General features: G+C 33.1%; 4 protein-coding genes across 4 annotated transcripts; 1 reads left to right on the top strand and 3 right to left on the bottom strand.

Annotated features, from left to right (window-relative positions):
* Window positions 1-442: 442 nt before the first annotated feature.
* On the top strand, window positions 443-2,214 carry LOC124831783 (large ribosomal subunit protein eL30). Its single transcript, XM_047305863.2, has 5 exons — window positions 443-579; window positions 692-797; window positions 1,095-1,196; window positions 1,809-1,877; window positions 1,971-2,214. The coding sequence occupies exons 1-5, from the start codon at window positions 559-561 to the stop codon at window positions 2,009-2,011; spliced, it is 339 nt and encodes a 112-aa protein (XP_047161819.2). The 5' UTR covers window positions 443-558; the 3' UTR covers window positions 2,012-2,214.
* Window positions 2,215-3,884: 1,670 nt separating this feature from the next.
* LOC124831785 (uncharacterized) lies at window positions 3,885-5,635 on the bottom strand. The gene has a single exon (XM_047305865.2). The coding sequence runs from the start codon at window positions 5,143-5,145 to the stop codon at window positions 4,030-4,032; it is 1,116 nt and encodes a 371-aa protein (XP_047161821.1). The 5' UTR covers window positions 5,146-5,635; the 3' UTR covers window positions 3,885-4,029.
* A 138-nt stretch (window positions 5,636-5,773) lies between these two features.
* Window positions 5,774-8,241, bottom strand: RPC14 (RNApolymerase 14 kDa subunit). The gene is made up of 4 exons (XM_047305866.2): window positions 8,152-8,241; window positions 7,912-8,014; window positions 6,656-6,732; window positions 5,774-6,115 (listed from the first exon to the last, which is right to left on the bottom strand). Exons 2-4 carry the CDS (start codon window positions 8,010-8,012, stop codon window positions 6,000-6,002), a joined length of 294 nt encoding a protein of 97 aa, XP_047161822.1. The 5' UTR covers window positions 8,013-8,014; window positions 8,152-8,241; the 3' UTR covers window positions 5,774-5,999.
* Window positions 8,242-12,626: 4,385 nt separating this feature from the next.
* Window positions 12,627-16,263, bottom strand: LOC124831787 (uncharacterized). The gene is made up of 5 exons (XM_047305869.2): window positions 15,651-16,263; window positions 15,519-15,563; window positions 15,135-15,416; window positions 14,872-15,038; window positions 12,627-13,189 (listed from the first exon to the last, which is right to left on the bottom strand). Exons 1-5 carry the CDS (start codon window positions 15,868-15,870, stop codon window positions 12,980-12,982), a joined length of 924 nt encoding a protein of 307 aa, XP_047161825.2. The 5' UTR covers window positions 15,871-16,263; the 3' UTR covers window positions 12,627-12,979.
* Between the last annotated feature and the right edge of the window lie 2,549 nt (window positions 16,264-18,812).

Here is an 18,812-nt window from a genome sequence, read left to right as displayed (position 1 = left end):
TTTAAAAAAAATCATATTTTATATTTTAATTACATAATAATTTAATGAATATTTCTTTTTCTGCCCATTTTTTTTCATGTGAGGGTTGTATACTTAACTTTGTGATGTCTTAAAATGTATCGAAGTTTAACTTATTTAGATAATCCCAAATTTGAAAATTCATGTAATCTGTAATTTTTTATTTCATTTTCATCCTTCACTATTTATAAATTATAATTTAAACAAAACACAAATAATCTTTTATGCTAAATTGGCAACGACTTAAAATATTCCAATTTTGGTCATAATAATTATTATTATCAGTGAAAGGGATATAAAATACTTTTATCTAAACAGATCAAAAACTGATGACAAAAAATAAAAATAAAAACATATCCAAGAATAACATCTGGGCTTTGAGAAACTTGTGAGGCCCATTATTTCAAATTAACAAAAGGCCCAATCCAAAAGGAGCATGAATAAGTACACTATATCAAACCCTAGCCCCCAAACCTCACAGCTTCTCAGTCGCCGTTTCCTCCGTTTAGGGATTCTTCTTCCTTTCTCCAAACCGCAACAATGGTTGCCGCCAAGAAGACCGTGAGCTTTCTTTGCTTCTCTGCAATTAACGTTCTTGATCTGTTCTTAGTTTTCAATTCCAAGTCGATTTTAATGGAACTATGTTTTGTATGTTTCATTTCGAAAAATGCAGAAGAAGACCCATGAGAGCATCAACAACAGGCTCGCTCTTGTCATGAAGAGTGGCAAGTACACCCTTGGTTACAAGACCGTTCTCAAATCGCTCAGGAGCTCCAAAGGTGTCACTTTTCTACACTTTTCTCATTGTTAGTTTTTACTGTTGGCAATATCTTCTTATTTTCATAGCATTACTTGCCACGTCAATGCTAATGGAAGTGGAAATTATTTCTTATGATCTTATTGCAAAACAGGCTGCTGTTGTAAATTTTTTGTTATTTAATTTAATTATTTTGACAGATCCGATGGTCTCTGAATTTAGTGTTTTTTTTTTTTACATAATGTGGATTTTGTCTTTTTGTTGATGTTTTGGTGGTACATATATAAACGATATCTGAATGTTGTTGAATTCGTTTCAGGAAAACTGATTATCATTGCCAACAACTGCCCTCCTTTGAGGAAGTCAGAGATAGAGTACTATGCTATGTTGGCAAAGGTCGGAGTTCATCACTACAATGGGAGTAAGTTCTCAATCTAATATCCCCTTTGCGTTGGCATGATTAAATGATAGGTAGAAAACTACAAGTTTCGGATTTATATTAGTCTAGGTAATTTTTTCTTCAGAACTAATTTTATTTTAACGGGTTTAGAATCTTGTTATATTTAACGGGTTTATTTTAGGGTATTGTGTTTATGATCAACTGACTATTGATTGTGATTTTTATTATGTATATTTGTACTATATTTCATCTATTATTTTCTTCCGAATTCAAGTCAGGATGTCTGTTTAAATTTCTGAGTTATAGAGGAATAAACATCGAGCTCTAGGTTTAGGCCATCTAACTATTAATTATTTTCAATAATATGCATTCGATATGCTTTTATAGTAGTTTATGTTTTCAGCTGTCTGTATATTGAAAATCAACAGTTATATGGGTCGCACTTCTTGATGTTACACTTACAACACTTTTCTGATGTATAAATTGCTATATAATCAAAAGGGTTTAATTTTATATGTTGATGCATTCGATATGTTTTTAGCTGTTAGATGGTATTTGGTAGGAAATGTTGTGTGACACTTTTCAAGATTCGTTGTATTTCTTTCGCATTAACAAAATATTTATGTTTTATAGACAACGTTGATTTGGGAACTGCATGCGGTAAATATTACAGAGTGTGCTGTCTCAGCATTATTGATCCAGGTATCGGATGCCTCCTTTATTATTTCAATCTTTTATTAGAAACTGGTTTTGATGTTTTTGTTTTTCTAATACTGTTTGTTTTTGTTTTTTCAGGTGATTCTGATATCATCAAGACACTGCCTGGTGAACTATAAAGTAGAACTGGAGTTGCATGCTTTTATATTTTCTGTTGTTAGTTGATTCAGACATTGCTGAAAGAGTATCTGATTCAGTTGTAGACTTTTGATGTAAGGTGCATGGGTTTTGGGTATTCTAGCTGAGCATCAAGTAATTTTGAGTTTTAATCATGTTTCATTGTGCCAATTTTTATGGAGATAATATAATTTTATTTTCATCATGCTTGTTTCAAATGTCATGACCGGTTTATTATTTTTCGTTTTTGAATTTTCATGTCAACTCTCAAACAAGAACTTCAAATGAGTTTAGTTGTAGTGTTGTGTCTAGGCCAGTGGTGATATCCAGGATTTTAAGATAACAATTCAGAAATGCGATACCTTTTTATCGATTTCTTCCAAAATTCGAGTTTTGTTAAACCAGTTGTAGGCAAGTAGTTGTAGACTACGTAGCAATTTGAAAAGAATAGTGGTGTAATTATTGGACGCCAGAATTTCAAACCCTGATCTTTTTGAAGAAATTCTCTGATGTTATTTTAACAAAAATAAACAAGTAGAAAATTACTATTTGTAAGGAAACGAAATTCAATTTTTAGTTGTGATCTATAAAAGGATTTTGTATGTTTATAGAAACTAGGGAATTATCTATTGTAAAATACATATTTACCGTTCAAGCTAAATATTGACTAAACATTATTGAATTTCTCAGGGAATGAGAAATAAGATAATGTAATGTAATTCTCAGATTTTTTTTTTCTGACATAGCATAGTGTTTTTCTGTTTATTTGATAATAGCTAATAGATAGTAGATAATGCTTATTTGGATAGGATGGTTTTGTAATTAACCTTATAGAACTGAACTATCTTGATCTAAATCTTTGAAACTCGTAGAAGAGGAAGGCACATTCATTCTCAATTCAGAATAAGCTTGGAATCTTTCTTTCCTCGAAGCTAAAGCCCTTCAAGCCATTTCTTTTTTCTCTTTTTTAAAGCCTGGAGCTAGTATGAGTTTATTATATCGTGATCAAGGAAGTTGATATTGTCAATTTCCTTGTTCACAAGAATCTTAAGCTTATCTTCTAACTTGTTCTATCCAAAAACCTTTCTATGAAAGATTGATTCTGTCGCTTTTGTGTCTATTCTACTATATGGATAACCAGCTTTCCAAATACCTTATTTTCGAAACCGACTTTCTTTTTTCAATAATTTTTACCAAGAGTGGATAGAATTAGGTATTCAGAAAACTGAATTTCGATTTTTGTTTTTTGTGAAAATATATGTAAAATATCTGAACAGTTTTCAAGAATCGTTAAAAATTTGAATTATAAATGTTAAAGATTATGATCGAAAACTATTTAACATATTTTTAAAATTTTATTTTTTATAATGTTAAAGGCATTTCAAAAACCGTTTATTATTTTAGTATTTTAATATGTTAAAATATATTAAATTAGACTTTCTATTATTATTATTATTATCATTTTTCGTATTATTATTATTATTACAATTGTGATAATAATTACTAAAATAATTACATATTAAAATAAATTAATTATTTATTTAATTTTAAATTACAAAATAAATTTTAAAAAAATATGTTAAACAGATTTGAAAATCCATTAACATAGTCTTCAACAATTTTTAAAAAATTTTCAAGCATTCCCCTATTTTCCATAAAAATGACTAAAAATACAAAATTGGAATTTAGTTTTACGACAAATTCTAACAAATCTCTTCGAAAAATTATTGAAATAAAAAGTTAGAGTTCAGTTTTCCAAAAATTGAATTTTAATCTCTTATAAAACCTTGTTATCCAAAACCGTTTTCTCCTCGTAAATAAAAAAGGAACTATGCTATGTAAAAAAAAGAAAATCGTAATTCTTAGGACAGAGAATTGAACAAAATAAAGGGATTTCGTATTTGGTAATCATATTTTCTTTCAAATTTTGTTAAATATACATTTGATCTCACCATTTTCACTCCTTACATGGGAAAAAAATAAAAATAAGAATTTTGGTATACAGAAAGCATGAGAAAAGTCAATTGAGCTTGTTCATCTTCTTGACAAGGCGAGCCATCTGGTACTTCCAAAACACAAAATAAACGAAACCCAAACCAATCATAACGAAAATCCAAACACTCTCGTCTTCATTCTCTCTTTTCGATCGCAACTCGGCAATCCCAAAACTCTCTCTTCCCGAATCCCCCTTCTTCCCTTCATCCACGTGTCCGTACAACACATACACCCTGTCTTTATCTCCCACCACCACCGATGTCGGAAAACGCTGCACATTCACCTCCGCCTTGTCGTACACCACTCCCTCCGACCAACTATCCATGCTCTTCAACAACCACAGCTCCTTCATCGGCGCCACCACTGCCGCCATCCCGTCGCTCCTTAACGCGATGTCTTCAGCGCCGATCAGGTCCTCCTTTAACAACACCTTCCTCGCCGTCCCGTCTTCCGCGTCCACCTTGAAAACCTTCCCGGTGCTCGATTGCACCACTAAGAGGTAACCCTTGCTCACGTAAGCTATTCCGTTCAGCCCTATGTAATTGTGAGGTGAGTCGTCGTCGTCGTCCGCCGGACTGTTTGTCTCCGCCAAGTACTTCGGCGATCTGGAGAAAATTGAGGCGGAACCGTCGGCGGTGACCTTCCAGATGAAGTTTCCGCCGGAGTTGGTGACAAAGGCGTTGCCATTGTAATCGACAGCCACATCGTTGGCGGCGTCCATGCTTTCGGAGGGGAGGGGACTGAGGAAGAGGCGGCGGCGGGACCGGAGGTCGTAGGCTGCGAGGGCGTTGAACGGAGGAAGGGGAGGATACGAGTGTACGACTGCGAGGAGGCGGTTGCGCGGGGTATCGACGGCGAGGCCGAGAATGGAGGCATCTGCGGGAAGGTCGGTGTCGGAGATGTAGGTTTCGACAATTCCTGAGTCCGAGACGGCAGTTATGACTTGTTGTCGGAGGGATCCGAGGAGGAAGTGCTGCATGAGGGGATCCCATGCGAGGGATTCCGGGTAGAGATTCGATGACCGGAAATTGATGACGTGGGCATCTCGAGCAATGACTGGGACTGGACGTGGGCCCAATAAGAAGAAGATCATGATTGTGATGATTACGAGGAAGGGTTTTGTGGGTGATGAGATTGGCATTATGATTGGAGAGTGTACGTGAATATGGTTGTTAGGATGAAAATAAGCTTAGGCATGGAGAAAAACATGGAAACATAACCATATCAAAAACCCCAGTTTCTTACCAAGTTGAGAAAATTAGGGGTTGACTGAGACTTATGCTTGCAAACTCTAACTGGAAAATAGTTCACAAAAAGATAAAAACGGAAAACCATTATGATAACAAAATAAATTAATTAAATATTATCATGTTAATAAATCATATCACTCATTTCCTAATTAACATACCAGGATTTCCACTTCTAGGGGATTCTATTTTAGCGGTACGAATGAATGAAGAAATATGTTTTAGGCATCTTGTTGCCCATTCCATCCACATCTCATAAAAAACAGTGACTCAACTTTGTATTAGGTACACAATTTTTTGTCGTTTGATTCTCTTCGCATAATTATGAGCATGCTATAATATTAAATATACTGCCTTATCTTGTGCGTGTTAGGTTATGAACTAAGCATATGTGAAGTAAAATTCAAAACCAAGGCTGCCATTTTGGTGTCTGATTATTTCTCACATCCCATGTAGCTTTTCCCTTGACGTGGATATCGAACTCAAGTTTTTTCCAACAAAACGGAAAAGCAAACAAGGTAGTTTCAGGAATGAAGTTTGCTTTCTGAATTATATTTGAAAACTGATTACGAATACTATTTTGGCACATACCTTTTCCTGCTCATCATATTTTAGTGTATCTGCTACATGGGCAAAATAAAACTATCAGTACTTACATACCCAACTATCAAGAACAATGACGCAAAGCAAAATCAACTTAAAACAAATTGAAACCATAGCCAGTATACTACTCGATATCCATTTTATCCTAGCCTTGCTGTTTTTTAAAATCACTGACTGCCTTATCAAACGTGCTTCTAACATGCCGGCACATAAGCATCAGATCTTGACATGCATCTTTTAATACCTCAGATGCTGGATCCCCTACAGATACAAGGAAATATTGAATTACCAATGCAGTGATATTGAATTATATATAAATTATAAAAGCTAAACAAATACGCCTATGGGCGAAAATAGTCATCATGAAAAACTTATTCGTGGATGACCTACTATTGTCCTATAATGTTTTTATTGGAATGGAAAATAATTAGTATAATTTGTATGACTGTTGAATTTAATTTTTTTATGGATGCAGCGCCTAAACCTTGTAATGTGTTCATATTTTAAATTTCAAAAGAAAAGCTTTTTACGTTCAACAAAGAATATAATGCAACGAGGGAGATTTTAGTTATCACAATTTTTGTGGTGATAGAATAATTGGCTTAAAAAAGCTCGGCTCCCTTTCACAGCTTCATATCTATCAAAAGTAACAAAATGGCACCTCGGCAGAATATACAACGTTGTCTAACAAAATACGAAATTGGTAACTAAGTACACAGTACTCTGGTGATTTTGATGCAAAATAGAAAGTAATAGCAGTAGATTGCAGAACAAATTTGCAAATCAGTCATTGTTACTTACCCGTTGTCTGGACTCTGATATTAACACGATTCTCTGAAGGATGAGGAATGCTGTACCCACAAAATGCCACTCTTGGGCTGCAAGACAACATTATACAATGAAATTGCCTCATCGGCATGTATTGCACTGACGATGACGAGGAAGAAAAGAGAAAAGCTTGGGCATAAAAGAGATCTATGGAAAAGTCTAGTAAAACAGACAATACTTTATAATGCGAGGTCTTAAAATGAAAATCATTCAAACTATATTTAACAGAAATGTAAATGGATTAATCAAACAATAGGCAGACTGAAATTCAGGTCAGGTGCATGACTATTTTTCAGACTCTAATTTTGCAATCAATAAGCAACCGTGTATGGCATCACTATGTGATGTTCTAAAGAAAATTTAGGCACACATTTCAAAATTCAGTCTCTCGTTCCTTGTTCTATGTAGAATTCAGTGTTTTAGATGAATATCTTATCCTCTAGTTGCAAAGTTACACTTCATGACACTGACTAACAACTATTTTTACAATTATAATTTAAAGTAAAAATATTTTTATTTAGTCAGTTTTTATTCAAGATAAAAACATATTATTAATATCCCTTCCCTATGTTTTACGAATGCTATTTGACTAAATTTTAACTCTGTCGGCCAAAAGCTTTTCCATTTTGTTTTTTTATTCAATTCCTTACAATTCGCTGCGTTGTGGCATTATTACACACTTCAATCGAGACCATTTTAACCTCTTTTTATCTATTATATTTATTTTTCATGTTGGTCGGTTATTGTAAGTATTCCTGCTCCTTGTGTTTTAAATTTTGACGGGTGATACTCTTATTATTTGTGTTTACTGTTCTAATCTTCTATATATAATTTTTCCTTACGCAATTTAATTTCTTACCATAGACACTAATAGTGGGCCACATTACTTAGGCCCATTAGAAGCACTGTCAACCCTAAACCTAAATGGCTCAAAGACTATGTTTGACTGGTTTATGACGGCTGCACTATTATTCTTGTTAGAATATTGAGTATCATACTGAACTGATCTTTCAATAAAGATTATCTATATAATAACACATCTTGAATAAAAAGAAAAGAAAAATAAATTTCATTTTTATTTGGATAGTTCTTCCCTTTCACAGTTTCCTCAGTGTATCAGACACAGAAGAACCCTAGAGAGATGAAACAGAATAACACTTTGAAGCTCATTAACCAAATTAAGAAAGGAAGTGCGTTAGTTAGAAACTCGGAAGAAGAGTATGACTTACTCTTGATTTAAGGTAAATCTGACAGAGTTTGCCAAGGTATGATCCTCATCTATGATAGAAAATGTAGACTGACTCGGATCAGAGGATGAACCGTATTCCATTACTGACACTCACAAACAACGAATCTGAATTCAATACATATTCTATTATTCTAAGAACAACAACTGAACTGAATAATCACAAGAAAGAAACAACGTCTGGTAGAAATCAACAAGAAAAAATCAGAAACAATTTCAGTACCTCTCTCCTTCACGCGCGTTGAGAACAAAGCTGAGAGGAATTCGAGTTCTGCCCGAAAACAGCACTGTATGGTGTATTTATAGGACCATACTAACGATGTCGTTTTGGGCCTCCAAACACATTGTTTTTAAAATATTATATTATATCTCAAATTTAGTAAATAATTATAAATTTTATTTCTCATTTAACAAGCTTTTCTGTTGATTTAGAGATAAGTCCCTTCAAATTGTATTAATTTTAAGAATATCAGAAATATAGATTAGAAATAGAATATTTAAGAGAATATCAAATATGACTTGATTGTATAACAAATTTCCTTTGTAATGTCTTCAAATATAAGTTCTAGACTAAACAGTTTTTGAGTTCTTAAACTTACTTAAGAGAATGACTTTTTTTTTCAAGATATTTTTTTGAACTTATACGTCAAAATCAAATGAAAAATAATAATCATTCAAAAAGAAAAAAGTTTCTCATTGTAAGAAACATGGTTTAAAAGAAAATAAAATATTTCATTATTTTCTTTGATGTTTAAGGAATGTTTGAATGGACGTGGTAACGTGTGACTGAATGAATCAAGTCCCTTTAACATAATAATAATAATAATAATAATAATATAATAATAATAATAATAATAATAATATAATAATAATAATAATAATAATAATAATAATAATATAATAATAATAATAATAATAATAATAATTACAAATCAAGTGCTGAGTCCTCTTCTTTTCTGTAAGTTTCAAAACATGATATTTTCATTTGATACAACTTATATATGTAAATTGTTAATTAATTTAAAGAAAAATAATAATATTTTTGTATTTTGTTGACTTTATATTTTAAATATATATTTACACAGAAGAAGGAAAGTATTTAAAGAATAATTTAGGTAAAAGTATCTCCTCTCTAACTATTTATATATTGAGTTACTGAGTAATTTTACAAATTAATATATTATTTACATAGAGAGAGAAAGGGAAAGAGGCATATAAGATAAAATGAAATTATAGTTCTAATCAAAGTTTTATATCAAATTTTATTTTATTTTTTTATTAACTTAATCTAATGGTTTGTTTTAATTAATTTGCCACCGGTGCCCTGATTTTCAAAAAGAAAAGTGTTAAATTTTGAATAAAAATTAAGGAAAATACCGTTTAAACATATTTTAAGTAAAAGAAAAATTAATTTACCATATTAGTTTTACATGAAAAATATTTACAGCTATCCTATACTTAAATTATTGTTTTTTAATTTTTTTAATTATTTGAATTTTAAAAAATATCATACAAACATTAAACTTAGAAGAAAACATGTTTTCTGAATTTTGTCAAAAAGAATATTTGTCACAGTCATTAAAATCTATTCAGGATTCGCTTTAGTGGATTACACGTGTCAAGAAAGGGGCTCAACACTCAGATGGTGAAGGGCAGGTATTGGCAGATGAGCGGACGTCCGTTTTTGACGTAGGAAGCAAAACTTTGATTTTTAAAAAATCACGTCACACTCTCTGCATGCAACCTCTCTTCCAAACTCTGAAACTTCATTTTCTCCTCCTTCTCTCTACAAAACACTCACTTTCTCTTCTCCGATCACCACTCAGGCACCGCTGGAACACTCCCGGCGTCAAGAGCTTCCAGTTGAACCAATCAGTTTTTGGTTTTGAAACTGGTAAGTCATTTTCTCTTTAGAACGTTCGTTCTTCTTACACATGCAAACCCAGATTCTTGGTTGCATGAATAGGTCACTTTGTTTTGAGTACTTCTGTTTTTCCTGTATGGTTTAGTTTGTAAGAGGTGATCTTCGAACTCTAAAGATTTCAGTAGTGAGGAGATAGATTTTTGCATTGTTGAACGTTCACTCACATCAAAGGTAAGGGAAGCTTATATGATTTAATTTGTATGATGTTTGAATTGCATGTACGTTCGTTGAATTGATGAATTAATATGAAGATGATTATTTGCTATGTTATGGGTGTTTGATCTTATGAAAATAGATGTTAAGAAATGAGTTGAGATAAATGATTTGAAGTATGAACTTTCCCTAAGATAATGTATGTTCGTTACTGAATGGTCCTTGACCGTTCGGTTTCTATAGGGGACTCGTTTAGAACTGGATTCTTTCATTTGGAAAGAATTTACGTTGAGGACGAGCATCTTCGCCTAGTACAATTTGTGTACAGATGTTCCACCAGGGATATCCTTTTCTTGGTATTTTAAAATAAAATTAAGTATATCTGTGTAGTAGTACGTCCGTTCGTTCTTGAACATTAGTAAAAGGATATTCTGTATTCACCAAGCGCTCGTATTATTTAATGCTAGGGCTTTCACTAAGCGCTCGTACGATTTAGAGCTAGGTCTTTCACCAAGCGTTCGTACTATTTATTGCTGGTCTTACACCAAGCGCTCATTCTCTTTTCTATAAACTACCTTGATGAAAATAGCGTTCGTCTAAATTCAATATTATACTCTCTCTATCGTGTTTGGTCTTTGACTGACATTCGGTTTCCTGATGTTAAATTCAAATAAGCTAAGTATTTATAAGAGTTTGGTTTCTTCATGTGATTATTCGATGTATTAGTCTTTGAACGTCTTGAAGTGTCTGTCCCCATTGGGCTCGACCTAGAGCCTTAGTGCTTAGTCTGGGTTTTTCGGTGTTTGGTTTGAGCTCTCAGGAGTCAATTCATTTAATTGACTCACTTTGTAAATAACATTTGTTCTATTCGTCCTTGTAATATATGATTGTACTTTGGTTATTCTCAGCTTGATAATAAACCCTCTCGGTCTTAATCTTTTATGGAACTGGAGATCTCTCAGTCTCACTCCAAGCGTACGGTCTTGTTCAGAGTAGAAGTGAACGTTCGGTATTTTTGTATCTTAAGTAATATTAGTTAAAAAATTGAAGTTGAGAATGAAAGATGATGGAATATTGATTCACATGAAATGTATTGGAATTATGGACGAGCGTTTCGAGGAGGAATAGCTCATGAATGAATATTGAATTTGGTAAAGTATGAATGTGGGCATGCTAAGCTGGCGGTTCATCGTGATGTTTCGTGATTACTCGTCCTCACGTAGAGGAGGGTAAGTCATGTGGGGAAACGGCAGGAGGTCCTAGTCCTTATGGTTAATTTGGACATTTAGGACTAACCTCGGGTGGCAGCTGTTGAGGGTATCCCAGTTACTACATCACCCGGGTGCACGAACGTCGTAGCTACACAGAATTCATACCGTCCAGACAGTCAGTCTAGTATTAGGCTTTGTATGAACGAGTGCTGACTTATCTTGTGTGGTTTTGATTGTGTTAAATATATGTTTATACATGAATTAAATTACATAAGTTTACCCTATGTCTTTATGTCTTGTCTGTTTTGTACGATCAGTCGTCCTTCTGTTGCAATGATCATCCATGTGGATGTGAGCAGAAGGAGACGAACTGCTGGAAGAAGCGTTGGAAGAAGATAACTTAGTAGAAGTAGAAGTTAAGACTGAGCAGTATGACTGTTCGGTCATTAGTATAGTCCGATAGTAAGGTAATCGTTCGATCACATTTTTCCCTTTTGTTTTTGTATGATCGTCCGGTATTGGCTTCTGTAAACCGTTCGGTCAGAATAGCTTACCTTGTACAGTTTAAGTTTTTAACTCTTTTGTAAAGTCGTTCAGCTATAAGCGTACATCTATACTTTTAATGTAAGACTGATCTATAATATTAATTAATGTGATTATTCTCTTATATAGTGTTAGGCTGTATTTTTGGAATATTATAATATTTAAGTTCATTTAATGTTGGAGATATTTTTACAACATTATTCATTCAGAAATTGGCTCATGTAACACTATTAAAATAATAAAAATATTTATTTTTTAAAACAATTATTATCACTGTAAAATGTATTATTCTGGTGCAAATACTAAAGCAATAAATTGTCAAAATGTATATTAATTTAATTATTATTCAAAATGGCCCAAGCCTAATTTGACTGAAGACCAATTGGGCCGAACAGTCCAAAATTTGACACTCTTACTTCTCGAAGACTGTGGCTTGCAATGATACTGTACGGTAATAAAGAAAAATATTTAATTTTTGCAATTTTTTCTTCTTGTTATTTGATTTTGTCTTTATCATTTCTACAGTAAAAAATAGTTTTTTTTATTTATTTCACTTTTCAGCACCACAATGGTTTCTTTTATTACAAAATTGTTCATATCTCAAGCTACTTTTTTTTATTATGTTTTTAAATCAATTTATTTTCTTCTAGACAGATATTTTCTTTGAAAGGTATTGACAAATCTAAAATTTTACTCATTAGCACAATTTTAGTAGTTAATTACACATATACATTTAATTAAGAAAAAAAATTAAAAATATGGATGCAATGTTACCAAGTAAATGTACTGGTTTTGAATAAAACCATATTATATATATATATATACTGATAAATTTTGCATTGTGAAAACTTGTTTAACAATTAAATGGTAAGAAGAGGGATAAGAATTCAAAACGCAGAAACAAAAGATGCACGTGAATCCTAAGATGTCAGGCAAATTTCACCACAAGAACACAACATATCATATGATATTACTTAATATTTAGCAGAAACACAAAAAAAAGAAAGGACCACCAGATAGAGAAAGAAAGAGAGCCACACACAGAGAGAGCAGAGTCCACAAGCTTTTCACAATTGCAATTTGCATTAATGCTCTTAACTTTTCTATTTTCAGCAAAGCACTGCAAAAATTGGTGAAATGAGTGAGTGAGAGAGAATCTTAACCATCATGCATTGTTGCACTGCACTGCACTTACACCCTTTATCAGATTTTGAAGCTCTTTATCTTTTGCTACCTTTGAAGTGAGTGAGAAACATGTTATTCCTTCTCTGTCTTTCTCTTTCTCTTTCTCTCTCTGCCTTTTCTTTCTTTCTCATCCACCAAAAGCAACCACTTTGTTGTTTGCAAAGTTGTTCCTCTCTCTTTCTCCATTCCTTCTTTTCTCTTTCTGTTTCTTTTGTCTCCCATATTTCTTCATCTTTCACTTCCACCTGCACATGCATTTCCACTCTCACATATCAATGTCATGCTTTCTATCATGTGCTTCTCAATCCCATTACTCACCCCACACTGTTGCTATTTTTGGAAACACTTATCAACATCACTTCTATCTGTCATCTTGTGCAAAATATTCCTTGTCATTCAATTTTCTTACATGCTCTCTACATATGTATATAACTATAATTCATACATATGTAAGTCAATCTTATACATATATAATAACAATAACTCCAATGTATTTATATAGTATATCTTTTTTGAGATAAGTTGCAATAAATGCAAAGTGATTCATTTTATTTTTATACAGAAAATATTCTTTTAATGCAGCTGTCACTTGTTTCTACCTAATATGCCAATTTTGTTTGGATGATAAGAACCGACAATTTCTTCTGACAAAGAAAGAGGTAGGCCAAATTATATGATTATAAAATCCATTTAAATTTAAACTCAAGCAAGCCAAGTTACATTATTGAATTAGAAAAGGACATAAAATCATTATTTGTGATATCGTACTCCTTGTTGCTAATCAGCTTGCTTGGGAATTATTCAATCTCTAACAACATTGTTGGCTACATCATTTGACAGTTGAAGAATTGTTAATATGTAGCACAATTAGTACAATAGTTTCAGACCATTGCATTATCCATTAATGTGACTATTCTATGATGCTATTTTTGTCATGTAAAATTAGACTACACTTATGCTACTCTGTATGTAATAATGAAAGAGTGGTACATAGCATGACAGTGAGTAAACAGTTTTTGTTGAAGTACCATAAAGATAAACCAATGTACTTTGACTCTCAGAATCTTAAGTAGTTTCACATGTGAGACAACGGAAAAGAGCTACATAGGTTAGGGAGACACTGTCATGTTTTAATCATATTCAAGAAGGAGAACTAGGTTGGATTTAAGAGTTATTGTATACAAAATTTAACACTTGTAAGCTGAAACCAAGATAACAGTTTCATGGCAGGAAAAATGATTCCCAAAACCACAGAGACAAGTGCAACTGAATGTGTAGTTAAAAACAGCTTACCAGGGGGAAGTAAGTAGGGGCCAAAAACCAGAGATACACTTAAAACATGAAATACTACTGAGAGACAATATATCTACCACTGCCCCACATTAGAAGGTTACAAATCTAGACAACAGATTTGATTCTTTAATCTTGGAAACTGTAGGATCTTGTTCTTTTTCTATCCATTCATTTTGAATAATTTTGAAAAATTTAAATGAACCTGACTCATGTATCTGATTTTTTGGACTCTTCTGTAGATTGTTTAAGAGTTTAATATACTATATGTAAAAAATCCACACTATCAGCTAATCAGAATTTATGATTGTTATGCGTTTTAAAACTTTTATAATAAAAGTCAACAATATATACTAAAACTCTTCATATTATAAATGAATTCACTGTTTACTCTAGTTTTTATAACTTCATTCTGCCAAACAAGGAAAAACAACAAATTAAGTACAACAAAAGATGCACAAACAATTACAGTATTTTGAAACTTGGAATTTCTACTGTCTAGAGTTTGATGAGACGCATTCATTTATGAGGACCAAAGAAAGGGGAAACATGAATTGAATCGAGTCGAAAGTGTTTGATGTCTTAATTTCTGATGAACTCATTAAAGGAACATTCAGTGAAAAATGTATGACAGTACCTCTTCCTCAGATTTTGTTTTTGCATTTGAATTAGGTGAGTCTTCAGGTTGAGGTTTTGATCTCTCCATGATGGATGGAGTTGAAGCAGGACTGGGACTGCTTGAACTTAGATAAGGAGGTGTGCTTTGAGTACCCACATCTCTTGTCATACCCTCTTTCTTCTTTTCTGCATACAGAGGCAAAGTAGAATTGATAACTTTAACTGTTCTTGAAAGCAAAAAGGAAATATCAAGAAGAACATTGACTAATTAAGTGTGTGAACCTGGATTGGGAAATTGAAGAGCCTCTTCTTCTTGAGTGTAAGCTGATGGCTTTGTTGAAATGTGTTTGGAGGAATAAACCAAAGGAGCAGACATGGCAATTCTGTTTACTGAGTTTCTGAAAGATCTTCCGCTAAGAGTTTTTGCAGACAAACACTCCAACGGTACCTCCCCTGAGAGAGGGTTGCATATATACCTTTCTGCTTCATTCCACTTGGAATTCAAAGCAAACCCATCTGGGGATGAGCATTCCCAACTGTTATAGGCTGCCCTTGCTTGCAATGCTGCAATGAACCATTCCCTTTCAATCGATTCAGAAACTCAAGCACAAAAAAAAAATATGAACTGCTATGCTAATTATCATTGTTCATTCACCTATAATGTACCTTTAAGAGCAGTAGTAAAAGAATATGTTGAAGGGTCTATTTCATCTGCAACAAAGGGAGCAATTTGAGGTGAAAATGAGATAAAAATTTAAAAGCATGAACTAATTTGAATTGGCGAGAAAAATAGTGTACCTTTTAAGGGGTATCCGGGTGAAGAAGCAGTGCTGGAAACGGCTATGTTTGATCTAAATGACCTTGTGTCTTCTCTAAAGCTTCTCATGTAAGATCCTGAGTACCTTCTGGAGTTGGTGTTCTCACGGCTGATTCGAGCTTTCACGTTCCATTCTCTCAAATTGAACTCTGACTCGTCTCTTCTTCTTGAACTATAAGGAAGTGGTTCAGCTGTGGCCATGAATGACTTCGAAAAATAATTCAGCAGGGTGGAATGTTGTTGCAAATGTTGATTCAAGTTACTCTCACTCCAACTCCAACTTGCAGAGGTTTGAAAGTGGATGCTGCAGGTTCAGACATGACAAAAAGAGAGAGTTCTGAAGTTGAAGCTTTTTGTCTAGGCAAGGTATAGGTAGGTGGAATGTGCCTTTGGCATCAATTCAAAGACTAGGCATGCCTAAGTACTTCTGTGAAGAGTATTTGTCTCTCCTCAATTTTGCTCTTTCACTTTTTGAATCTCCATGCTGCAACAGCATGCCTCAAATAATATCATTCTATATTACACCTTTCTAATTTCTGTTTTTTGGCCTCTGCATTAAATTCATTGGACTCTCTCTCAGTAACTGTTATTATTCTTTGACCCCTAATATCCTAGACCAGTTGCCAAGTTTAATCTTCAAGTGAATCATGGGACACTAACTATTAGTCCTTCTTTTTATTGCTGAAGCAAGACAAAATCAAAATTTGTCTATCTTTTATTTATTTCCTTTCTAGTTCCATAAAATTAGGATGCATTAATTCAGGAAAAATGTCGCTGATATCACAACTCATCCAGCACACAACTTCACATGGAGACAATGTTAAAACTTAGAAAAAGATTTCTCATCTATTTCACGGTGAATTTTCATTTTATTCATATTGCATAATGTTAGAAAGTTCCAACCAATTGGTCCAAACCTATCTTATAAATCGATTTTGTAGAATTGAGTTAGCGTTAAAATCTATTTCAATACAGCACCGTATAAAACACCAAACAATGGATCTGCTTCATGCATCAACATCACTTTTGGTGACGATGGCTCCTCATATTATCTGTAGGGAACTGCCACAGCACACTAACATGACATACCAAACTCGTAAGCTTTATTTCTATTCTTTGAGCATGAGATTGATCAATTAATCATTAATAATCAATCGAGTTGAATGTGATTTAGATAAGAGTTGAGTTAGAGGATTCGTCAGAGCCTGCACTAGCCTTCAGCGAATCCACCTTTAACGATAGCCGTATCATATTTAATTATAAGTGGTCAAAGTAGGTGTAATTTAGATGCAATTTTCAATTCATTATAGTCAATATATTTAGTTACAACCACATGAGGATGAGGTTATCAAATGAATGATTAGGGTAGGTGAGGAATTGAGCAAAACATGTTTTTTTGTTGTTTTCCCCGAGGATTTAAACAAAAAATGTTAAACTCCCTACGACAGCACCATAATTATGTCACCCTAAGGTACAAAAAGAAAAACAATCGGTCCAGTACAATAATAAAAATGGCAATTTTTTGTATCCAAGAAAAAAAAGAATGGCCATACAATCTAGAAGACCATCATTTATTACAATAATGGCAACTCCATAGAGAGAATCTGACACTCATGCTTCCTGTAGTTTTCCACAAATTAAAACCAACACCATCACCTTATCCGAACTGATATCGCAACAAATCACTCATTTCAGTTTGATAAAGCACCAATCTTTTACCATGATACCGAACGGCAATTCAGTAAACTCCTCATATTGAGATGCAATCAAGTTAAGTCAGATGCTTTTTTCAATAAACAAAAACACAAGGAAAGTATCCCGGAAGCTTCTACAAATCAATCATTGAATGCTTAAACTATTAAGAAATAAATTTTAAAGTTAACTCAATCCCACAAAATCAGTTTGTAAGGCGAGGATTGTACTTATTTATCTACATATATCGAGCGTAAACTAATCTGGTTCTCGTATTAAGAAATGAACTTTTAAACCTAATTTAACTCTACAAAATCAGTTTGTAAAATGAGATTTACACCCACTTATATATTATAAATTAGTTATTACGAGACTTCAACCCTAAACCAATAAAAAAAGACGCGTAAAGAATGACTCTTTTGTTGGAAATTTGATGAGATAATCAAAATATATATATATATATATATATATATATATATATATATATATATATATATATATATATATATATATATATATATATATATATATATGCATGTTTCAATAACAAGAAGAAGGGTAAAAACATAGGTTTGGTAAATTTTGCATATATATTAGGTTGATTTTGTATTTAAAATTTGAAAGGGTAGTACAAGAATAGATGAATGAAGTTTCCCTCCTATGAGTGGTACAAAATTGAGGTAGTTGTAACCTAGTGAAATCCCAATGGGGTGAATCCATTGGATTAAAGGTTTGATTGAGTTGAGAATAATGAGGTAGAGCATAATATGATGAGTTTGGACTGTTGAGTTGTTTTCAGTGTAGGGTGGAGATCAAAAGAGTGGTGTTTGTTGAAGCAGGGAATGGTGAAGAGTTTTGTGTTGTGTTGTGAAGTGTTGTTGTGTGAGACCGAGAATGTCTTGTTTCCTTTCCTCTTGAGCATGTGCATGTCACATTCTTGTCTTGACCCTTGACAATGAGTGAGGTTGGAAGCAGGACCAGGGTCCCACACTGGACCTCATCATAGCCGTCAGTTTTGTCTGATGTGTATGCAAGGTAAGTATCAAGAAAGAGAGAGGTTCTGTTACACACCCACCTCTGGGACCCATTTACTTCATTTATATCATAAAGCCTTTCTATTTTCTACCATTCTCTGTCCCCCACAAACTACTTCCCAGTGAACTGTCTCATCTTAATGCAATTTTCCAAACACTCCTTTCCCAAACAATTACCATCCAATTCCACAACAGGCTAGGCCATTCATAAATATTCACCAATCTCTTCCTTACTTTCACTTTCTCAAATATCTCACTTCTTCGTAAATATACAACTTAGTGTAGTATTGAATTTTTTTATTAATATTTAATTCCAATAAATACATGCTTTAATATGAAAAGATGATTGAAAGTTACACATGAATTAAATAAATAACAAGTGAGACATATTGCTCATGCAATTATGATTCTCATTTT

Source organism: Vigna umbellata, chromosome 4 (genome assembly GCF_029865625.1).
Source record: "Vigna umbellata cultivar VRB3 chromosome 4, Vumbellata_1.0, whole genome shotgun sequence".
Lineage (NCBI taxonomy): Eukaryota > Viridiplantae > Streptophyta > Magnoliopsida > Fabales > Fabaceae > Vigna > Vigna umbellata.
The sequence above is the reverse complement of the archived record's forward strand: the minus strand, read 5'-3'. Positions and strand labels throughout refer to the sequence as shown.